Below are 10,769 nucleotides of genomic sequence, written 5' to 3'. Positions count from 1 at the left end.
GCAAGAAAAAGAAACGAAATATATAATGATTGAAAATGAAGTAAAGCTTTCATTTGTTGATGGCATGATTGTGTGTAGAAAGTGAAAAATAATCTACAAAGAAACCATTAGAATTAATTCAAAATTTAGCATGGGGCTGGATCTCAGATCAATATACAAAGATCATGTATTTTTGTATACAAGCAATAATTAGGAAATTTAGAAAATATTTAAAATAGCATCAAAAACCTTATCTATGGACAGACAGCCACACAAAGAAAAGAAAGTTTTACAAGACTCTTGGCCCACCTTTGTGCAGTCTCCATATCTTTGCACCCAAATGGCCATTTTAATGTCCAGCTGGGAGCCACCTGCCCTTTCTCAGTTTCTTCACCTGCCTCCATTTGACATATTTTTTTGTCCTGTGTGTTTGGTAGTGGAGCTGCTTTTCTGAAGGGGTTGAGATCAGGAGTTGGTAGTCAGCAAGCAGACGTAAAGGTTTAATGTACACTTGCTGCGGGATGGAAGAGACCCTTCATTCTTTGCCAGCGAATGGTCTCCTGAGGGTGAGGAAACCAGAGTACTGATGTCCAAGTGTAGGGCAGGACATGGTAATTCAGCAACACTGAATTCAGAAAACAGTGAATTGGGTACAGCTTGTGTGAAGTAATACAGAATATGCTCTTTCTGGTCCAGTGTTAATAGCATGGACACTCTAAGAACCACCAGTACAAGCTTGGTGAAATAAATTATGGCATATCCATACAATGGAATATTATAACTATACAGTTCTACAAAAGGACGAAGAGACTATATGTATTGATACAGAAAAATCTTCACTGTTCATATACACTGTGCTGAACAGTGTGTATGTTATCTTTTCTATAAAAAGGGAGAAAAATACTTTTGTTTACTTGTATTTGTGTGTGTGTGTGTATGTAGAAATCCTGGAAAGATATGTACAAAATTTATAACAGAGGTTAGGTTTTGGGTTTTTTGTTTGTTTCTGTTTTTGAAGAGGTGGGAACTAAATTGATGGGAGAATGAGACTTTTCACCTTATACTTTTTTTTCATATTTGAACATAATAGTGTTCATATAGTGAATGTATTACATAAAGAATGAAATAAATTGGATTTTTATGATAAGCAGTATGTAATTTTTATGAACATGAATTGCATGGATCAAATGTGTTATAAATTAAAGTGCGATATTGTTTTTTTTTTTTTTGAGACAGAGTCTCACTTTTTTGCCCGTGCTAGAGTGAGTACCGTGGCGTCAGCCTAACTCACAGCAACCTCAAACTCCTGGGCTCAAGCAATCCTCCTGCCTCAGCCTCCCAAGTAGCTGGGACTACAGGCATGCGCCACCATGCCCGGCTAATTTCTTTATATATTTTTTTTAGTTGTCCGGCTAGTTTCTATTTTTAGTAGAGACGGGGTCTCGCTCTTGCTCAGGCTGGTCTCGAACTCCTGAGCTCAAACAATCCGCCCGCCTCGGCCTCCCAGAGAGCTAGGATTACAGGCGTGAGCCACCGCGCCCGGCCACGATATTGTTTTTAAAACCCATCTAGATACCTAGTAATAAATCTAATAAAAGTAATTCAAGACCTATATACTGAAAACTACAAAATTTCCAAAATACTCCTAAATTCCTGAGAAAAATTGCAAAAGTTCCTAAGTAATGGAAGTATATACCATGTTCATTCATTAGAAGACTGGATATTTTTATAGCAAAGTAGAAGAACAGCATACAGCTATACACAACAACATGGAAAAATCTCACGGATACAATGTTAGTCAACAGAAGGCAGACAAAAGTGTACATACTGAATTATTTCATTTATGTGAAGGTCAAGAACGAGCAAAACTATAGTGATAGGGGTGAAAATAAGCAGCTACCTTTGGGAGCCATTGACTGAGACAGGCCATAAGGGAGACTTCTTGGGTGCTAATATTCTTTATCTTCATCTGGGTGGTTGTTTCTTAAGTGCATGCATATGCAAAAATTCATAGAGGCATATATGTGTCTTGGGCATTTATGTCGTGCATGTCATATCTCAATTTTTTTAAAGTAAAAAAATTTAAAAAGCAACGGAAATCACTGAAAGGAGGTGAATGACTTGAATCGATACATGTTTTAAAAATAGAATTTGTGTGACGACTGACTAGAAGAGGGACAGACTGGAAGCGAGAAGGCCAGTTAAAAGGCTGTTGCATGGCCTAGGCAAGAAGGGATGGTTGCTTAGACTAACCATTATGGTGGAAATGGACAGAGGAGGGCACATTGGCTACAGGTGTGGGAGCAGGATCTGCAGGATATAGAGAACTAAAGGGAAATGTCAAGAATAACTTTTGGGGTTTCTGCCATAGGAAATGGAAGATGAACGGCGGAGGCATGCGAGGAAAGAAAATGAGGAGTAAAACTTGAGGTGGAAGTAGAGATTTTTTAAAAAGAGCAGTTGGGAGAGGGCCAAGGAATTTCCTTAAGTGGGAGCGACGTCTTGCGGTAACAGTTGAGGCGGGGCCTGAAAAGGGGCCCTCGCGACTACAAGTTTGGATGGGTAGGAGCATTTGGGATTGAGGTACGCGGAGGAGGGGTGGGAGCTTACGCTGGGGTCGGGGGGCGGCGGGGGGAGTGACTCGAGGGAGGCCAAAATTCGCTAAAGTATGCTCTTGGAGATGGGGGCAGAATCGTAGCAACTAACAGTGGGCATCGGGATAAGACTGGCAGGACTAGGATCCCAGCAGGTTCCGCTCCGGAGGCTTGGAAATGCCGGACACCGAGTGCGGGGATCGGGGGACCGCCCAGTCCCACCTCTGGTGCGGAACCAATTGTGACGGCGCCGAGGTTTCCCGCCGGCGCTACTAAGGTGATGCACGTGAGGGGCGGTGTGCGCCGGCGTGACGCGGCTGCCCTGGATAAGCCGGGCCAAGGCCGAGGCGGCGGTGGCGGTAGCAGCAGGCGGCGGCGGTAGCAGGAGGCGGCGGAGCCACAACTGCCCTCCATCCCAACCACCATGAGTACCAAGCAGATCACGTGCAGGTCAGTGCGCAGGGGCTGGGAGCTCCAGGCCACTTCGGGCAGCTCTCCCGGGCCCTGGGTGGTCGGTGGTGCGCCTCAGCCCCGCCGCCAGGGAAACTGAGGCTGGAGCGGAAAGTTACTTAGCTGTTCGCCATGGGGCTTTTCAAGGCAGGGCTGGCGCTGCGGCTAGAGCTGCGGATACGGCGGGTGCGTGACGGGGTCTCGTGGCCGAGGCCAGCGTGGGGGGCCGCGCCGCGAGTTTGAAGTGTGGCCCCTGTGGGCGGGGAGGAAGGAGGTTGCTGCCAGGGCCGGGCAGGGTGCTCGGGGTCCTGGGAGGAGGGCTCTTGGGGCTCACAGTTTAACTGGAAAAGAGATTTGGAGTTGAGTAAAGAGACACCAAGAGGCCATTTACAAATTGGAATACCACGAAGGAGCCTCAAAGAAGCTGGGGCCCAGAGCTCGCTTCCCAAGAGTTTGAAGAATCCAGATGCAACCAGAAGTTGCAGAGAGTTATCAAGTAAGAATATTGTGTGGAAAATAACGGCAGGTAGCATTTCCTGAAAATCTGTTAAGCGCCTGCATATTTTCAAGTCCTTTGTATTCATTATCACTACACTTTACCGTAACACTACTAAGCCGTTATTATCCCCATTTTACAGTGCAGGAAACTGAGACCGAAAGACGCTAAGTGATACCCTTATCTTGCTGAGAGAGCCATTTAGGAGGAGAAATGTAACAGTAATGGATGGTCTGTTATAGAACACCAGGTAGCTATGCTGTGACTGCTACTATGAAATAGAAATAATTTGGTTGTGTAACACCCTCCTCTTTTTTTTTTTGAGACGGAGTCTCGCTCTGTCCCAGGTGACAGAGTGCGGTGGCGTCAGCCTAGCTCACAGCAACCTCAAACTCCTGGGCTCAAGCGATTCTCCTGCCTCAGCCTCCCTGGTAGCTGGGACTACAGGCACATGCCACCGTGCCCGGCTAATTTTTCTATTTTTGGTAGAGAGGGGGTCCCGCTCTTGCTCACGCTGATCTTGAACTCCTGACCTCAAGCGATTCTCTCCCTTCAGCCTCTCAGAGTGCTAGGATTAGAGGCGTGAGCCACCGTGCTCCAGCCACACCCTCATTTCTTGATAAGCTTGTGGCTTACTGGTATTAGGAATGTAGTCCTCTTGAGTTGTTTGCTTGGAAAATACAAATTTCATTTTAATAATTGGTTTTAGTAAAACCTGTGTGGGAAACATTGCTAAAAAAACTGTATAGTTTGATTATGTAATAAACAGTTTAAGTATCATCTCTGTATTTTTTGTTCATTAGTGTGAATAATTAAGAAGTGACTATGTGAAAACTTTCCTGTTAGCATTAGTGTTCATTAATTATTCAGCCATATTATCCAAGGCCCAGGTGGCTTATGTTAAACAATTGTGAGAGATTTGCCAGGAGTGTCTGTAAAGAAACTTTTACTAGGTTATTTGTACCAGAAGGTCTTTTGTGAAGACGTGTGTATGTGTATTTACTTATTTTTGTTTGTATAAAGTTTCCCCTGTTGGACAAGTGTTTCTAGGTCGTTGTGTACTGTAAAGCAGATTGTAGCTACCTAGAAAAACCTCTTTGCTTTATGGTTTAATTCGTTCTATCATTTCCATACCTGATCACCTGCTCCTACATTTTTGTAATGCTTTATAATTGAATCTCAACTCTGTGTAGTATCTGATTTTACAAATAAGGAAACTTTATGCTCAGAAAGACTTGAGGCTTGCCCAGAATTTCACATCTTAGTGCAGGAACAAGTACCAAGATCCTTAAATCAGGATCATCTTGGTTTGTTCCTCGTACACCTGAAGATAGATTGGCCTGAAAGCTTTAATTGTTTCCCAACAAGGGCGTCCTGCAGAATGTCACTCCATATAAACCAAGTGGATTGGAATGTTGGGAAGGGATCACTTCTGAAGTACTAATGTTTTGCGGGGGCTCACAGTGTGCTGAGGGCTCTTTTAGGTGCTCTATTAGTCACATACTGTGGTATATAATCCAGCAACCAGCACTGTTCCACAGATTGTGAAACTGACCCTCAGCATTGAAGTGACTTGTCCTAGGTCATTCAGTTTCCAAGTGGCAGAGGTGTGACGTCAGAGTTCATGTTCTCATAGACTGTATGACCTCTAAATAAGTTTGGGAAATGCTAAAGTAAAGTTTTTTAACTGTAGGACTTTGCAAAGCTTTTAATATGCTCCTATGAAAGAACAACTCATACAAAGACATGTAAAAAGGAAAAGAAATTTACTTGCAAAGAGGGGCAAGGCCGCCCAATGACTGCCTTGTCAAATAAACAGAACTGGTATTTGAATGGAAAAAACTGCGATATTATGAAGAATACCAAGTTTACATTAGTGTGTTCATAGTGGAAAAGTTTTTCTCTCTTTATTATCTTATTCACAACAGCCTTATCTCCACGCATTGATAATTTACAGGAAATGTTTAAGTTATGGCCTTGGCCTCCCAGAGTGCTAAGATTACAGGCACAGTGGCTCACATCTGTAATCCTAGCACTCTGGGAGGCTGAGGTAGGAGGATTGCTTGAGGCCAGGAGTTGGAGACCAGCCTGAGCAAGAGCCAGACCCAATCTCTAGGAAAAAAAAAAAAAAAAGAAAAGAAAAATTAGCCGGCGTGGTCGTGCCCACCTATAGTCCCAACTACTAAGGAGGCTGAGGCAGGAGGATTGCTTGAGCCAAGGAGTTTGAGGTTGCAGTGAGCTAGGCTGACATCATTGCACTCTAGCTGGGGTGACAGAGTGAGATTCCGTCTCAAAAGAAAAAAATGTTTAAGATATGGTTTATTTTGGGGACCAGATCTAAGCAAGATGCTCAGCTGTTTTTTTTTAATTTGTCTCAGGTAAGAAGTGTTTTTAGGTTTGTTTTCCTCACTGTGGGACGTGATATACATGCTTATGTTGAATGGCAGGAGAACAATGTCAGTTTTGCTTTTAATATGTATTATGTCTTTACAAGAGAGAGATGTCAAATGCTAGGATTCCCAAACCTAATGACAAAGACACTGCGTATGTTTATTGTGTGGAATGACAAGAATGGCCGCCATTCGTACATTTATGTTGTCAGCCTGCTTTCCTGATTCCTTGACATGCCACTTTAGCCACAGTCTCAATCTGGGAATCATTGTTGCTAATTTTTTGCCCTAGCCGTCTCCCTATGTCTTCCAGTCTGTTTTCAAAGCCCTGGTGTAGGCCCTTTAGCTTGGCAGCCAGTTTTTTCACCCCCCTTCTCATATGATAGAGGTTCTCTTCATCTCGTAATCACTAGTAGAAGACCTAGAATTTCATTGTCCTATGATAGTCAAGTCTAAGGCTTTTGATTCTGAAGTCACAAAACGTGAGGGATCTTTTCAGTTGGCAGGAAGGGTTTGATCTGCAAAGTTGGGCAGTTCTAGATTCTGCTCCTGGTACCACCTGTGCCACAGTTTCCTCATCTGTAAAATTAGGATGGTAATGCCTAATTGGCAGGGTGATAAAAAAAAAAAATAATAGCAACAAACCATCTTAAAGCATTTATTTTGTGTAAGGCTAAGCACTTACATGCATTTTCTCAGTTAAACCTCACAGTCGTATATCCCAGCAGTTTATGAAGTAAGCACAATTATTATACAGATTGAGGAAACTGAGGCCTAGAGGTTTAAATAAATTGTTCAAAGTCACATAACAGTCAGTCTGACATTAGCATCTTCACTTCACCACAGCACTGTATTTCATCTCCACCTCTAATCAATAAGTTCATTTTAAGATTACTACCGTGCCTAGTGTTTGCTCCCTTCCCCCTCAGCGGATCACAGCAGTACAGCCATAAAGTTTTTGCCTGTGAAAATAATGTAGCAAAATGTAAAGAAAAGTGACACTGAGAATGCAAATTACCCATGTCCTTGGAAATGATTTGCAAAAGTGTTTTGCTAGAGAGAGGCGCTGTTGAAGGAACCATAAGAAATGGGATTGGTTTGGCTCAGCTGCAGCTAGAGCTGCTGGCAGGTCTGTGGCCAGTAGTCAACCTGATATCCTTTGTAACTTATAATAGCCATACTGTCTGAAACAGTCTTTTGGGGTCACCAAGGGTAACAGACCTCTTTGGAGTGTTCCCCAGAAAGAACTTCCCTATTCTGAGCACTTCGCCTGCCTAGTTTTTGTCCCCTCCCCCCGCCTTAACTAGCTCATGTCTCAGTCCCCTCCCTTGGAAGATATAAGGGATTGTTTGTCCATCAGGAAGAATGGGCAGTTGGATATTACAAAAGTACAACATGAAAGAGGCCTGGATTAAACTTAATATAACATACATGGGTGAGGAATGACTATAAGCGGATAATAGAGATGCCCCAAATCAGTGGCCCAACCTTTTTGCACCAGGGACTGGTTTCTTGGAAGACAATTTTTCCATGGACTGGGGTGGGGGTGGGGGGTGGTTTCGGGATGATTCAAGTGCATTACATTTCTTATGTAGTCAGACCTCTCTGCTAATGATAATCTGTATTTGCAGCGGCTCCCCAGAGCTAACATCACTGCCTCAGCTCCACCTCAGATCACCAGGCATTAGATTCTCATAAGGAGCGCACAACCTAGATCCCTCGCATGAGCAGTTTACAGTAGGGTTGTCGCTCCTGTGATAATCTAATGCCACTGCTGATCTGACAGGAGGCAGAGCTTATGCGGTGATGCGAGTGATGGAAAACACTGTAAATACAGGTGAAGCTTCGCTCACTCGCTTGTCAGCGGCTCACCTGCTGTGCGGCCCAGTTCCTAACAGGCCATGGACCAGTGGTTGGGAACCGTAGCCCCAGATGACAGGCAGGATGTGCCCTTGGTGGTTTTGTTTTGTCACTGGGCAGTGGGAATGGTGACATGTGCTAGAAAAATAGGGCTGGGCTGGCTTCACCTCTTACATAACAATTGTTTCACACTTTGCTTTCTTGGAGGCAGTGATGGTGGTCTAGAAGTTATTTTTGAGCTTGTTTGAATCTCAGTTCAATCACTTACAGAAGGGAAGTGGCTTACATGAAGTCACCAGTTTATAAGTGACAAAACTAACTAGAGGCTCTGGTTGGCAGTTAGTATTTCGTCTTTTAATGGAAAATTAGTAGTTTGGAGGCAAATTTTCTGAATAGTACTTGTCGGAGGTGGTGGTAGAGTTATAAAAATCATCCATGTAGCATGCTACTACCTAAAATCTTTCCTCTTGCCTGCCTGGCTAACAAATAATATCTGATAGAGGACCTCTGGTAGTCTTCTACCCTGATTCTTTCAGGAAATTTTCTGGTCTAGTTGCTTCAAAAGAAACTATGAAGTACTTATTAGATCTCACTTTTGTGTAACTTTATATTGCCACTTTGAGCCTGTCCTCTTCCAGTATTTATGAATTTACCAATCCTGATAGCTCTTTGTCATTCATAGTTGGCTCTTGGCATTGTATTTTTATTGTTGTTGGTTTTTATTATTATACCTTCAAAGATCAAAGATTGCTATATTTGAGGACAATTGAAATAATATTGCTATCTTGGATAGTATTTCTCAAAAAAACTTATCAAACTGCTTGGATATATAATATACTTTTGTGTTTGGCATCCCCACGCCCACTCCTACCTACACCCAGAGATTGGCTAGAAAGACTAGTGGGGCCCAGCATACAGTTGTAGTCAGGGCTCAGATTATGGCAGTGATGTAGTAAGGAGTGACAGCCAGATTATGAGCGCAAAAGACACGAGTGGAGTCTGGAAGAGCCTGAATGCGGCTTCCTACATCTCTCCCTCCCCAGGAGGGTCACACAGTGCACTCTTCCTCCAGCATCTAAATGCAGCAACATGTGCCCAGGGCAGCCTGTTAGGCTGATCACGTAGGCACCCTCTGCTTAGCATGCACTAAAATTCCAGAATCTCAGAAGGAAAGCAGGTGTTCAGCATGAACCACGCGGTTTGTACAGTTTAGGCACACTGAGCCACTCTCATCATTTAGGGAGAGTTTTATATCTATATAGGGAGTGTTTACTAGCCATGTTCCCAGATGCCAGGCAGGGGCCAGCCTTGGAAGCAGACCTTCTAAGGGTAGCAGTCTCGGATCTGCTCTGATAACTCTTTTCTGTGCACTTTTAAAATCAGCGTTGTGAATAACATGACCCCTTTGGTGGCTACTTTTTAAAGTTCCTTGTAAGTTTCTAACAGTGCCCTTCATTTGCCAGGTTGTGTTCTGTGCTTCCCCACCTCCTGTTTTTTAAAAAGTAAATCTATAACAGCCTTATAGCAAGTTACTATACAGTGTCTGATCTAGTGGGAGACCCCCACAAGGGTGTGTTCCTGGGGAAAGCCTAGCTGACTACCTAGAAAAGACTAGAGGATAGCACTATAGTATAGTCACTTAAGTCTTGGAGTCCAGCTTTCTTCTTTGTAGGTGCAGAAGTTTGATTGTTGGTGTACATAGAAGTGGCTCATGCTAGCCAAATGCAGGAGAGACTGTTGTATAAACTAGAATATCCTTTTCTCTTCTCCCTGGGAAAAATGAAAGCGTCAGGTGGGCCTGGTTAGCCCTTCCTCTGCTTTTAGGGAGACAAACAGGTGAAGAAGTTACACGTTTGGTAAGCAAGGAGGGATGGAAGATCTTCAGCTCTCATGGTGCCAGCTGGCAGACTCTCAGGCCTTTTTCAGGGGGCAAACGTGTAGCATGTTCACTGGTCCCCTTACTCTGGAGACACTGGCAGTCCAGGCCTCTTGGGCCTCCCCTGCTGTTCCTTAGATGCTATTCCCTTCCTTCTATTGTCTAGTTCAGTTCTGTTTTCTGGTTCCAGACAGACCACATAAATGGTAAGGTTTAGGCTTTTTTTTTTTTTAAGAGAGACAGGGTCTGTCACCTAGGCTGGAGTGCAGTGGTGTGATCATAGCTCACTGCAGCCTTGAACTCTCCAGATGAAGCGATCCTCCTGCCTCAGCTTCCCGAGTAGCTGGTGCGCCACCACACATGGCTAGGTTTAGGCTGTCTGTATCTACTTGCATTTAGTTGTGTTCCAGTTATGCCTTGTTGAACTTATTCCCAAGCATTCATCAGAGACCAGATGTTCCCAACTACATGTTCAAGAGCACAGTGGGGTAAAAGGTGAGGAACCGTGTTTTAGGGGCCACACTGCGAAGGCATTGTGATGGGGGAGTCAATCGTGTTGGGGAAAGGTCAGGGCTATCAGGATAGACCTGAGTTGGGGCCCCTGTACCTAGCAGGTAGATCTTCTGTAAGTCATCTCACCTCTCTGAGCCTCACCTTTCCTGTTTGCATCATGTAATAATATTCCACATGGTAGTGTTAGGGTTAAATGAGATAAAGGAGGGGAAAGTGCTAAGCAGTATTGATAGTTACTTTCTGTCATATCTTTTATATTTTTTCTCATTTCTTGTATTTCTCATAATGTACTTGTTCAGAGGAAAGAGGATCTTCTTTGCCCAAAAGCCTTTCAAAGTGTATGTGAGTTACCCCTCCTTACCAATGGTAAATTGTCACAGTCATATAGGAGAGGACTGAAGTCAGTGAAACCAGATTGGCTATGAGTTGATAGCTTGAAATCTGGGGCCAGGTACATCTCAAGAGGTCATTCTGCTCTTTTGTCTACTTTTGTATATGTTGGAGATTTTCCATAATTTTTTTTTTTGAGACAGAGTCTCACTCTGTTGCCCAGGCTAGAGTGCCGTGGCATCAGCCTAGCTCACAGCAACCTCAAACTCCTGGGCTCAAGC

The 10,769-nt window shown here is 43.8% G+C and overlaps 1 protein-coding gene across 1 annotated transcript in view; it reads left to right on the top strand.

The window, feature by feature from the left end:
• Positions 1–2,929: 2,929 nt before the first annotated feature.
• Positions 2,930–10,769, top strand: part of MKRN2 (makorin ring finger protein 2) — a 35,762-nt gene continuing 27,922 nt past the window's right edge. Inside the window, exon 1 of the mRNA XM_012655157.1 lies at positions 2,930–3,023. Within this exon, the coding sequence (XP_012510611.1) occupies positions 2,998–3,023 (26 nt within the window). The 5' untranslated portion in view covers positions 2,930–2,997. The remainder of the gene's footprint in view (positions 3,024–10,769) is intronic.

The sequence above is a fragment of the Propithecus coquereli genome, unplaced genomic scaffold (genome assembly GCF_000956105.1).
Source record: "Propithecus coquereli isolate 6110/MARCELLA unplaced genomic scaffold, Pcoq_1.0 Scaffold461, whole genome shotgun sequence".
Classification (NCBI taxonomy): domain Eukaryota; kingdom Metazoa; phylum Chordata; class Mammalia; order Primates; family Indriidae; genus Propithecus; species Propithecus coquereli.
Note: the sequence above shows the minus strand (reverse complement) of the source record. Positions and strands in the feature narration are given on the sequence as shown.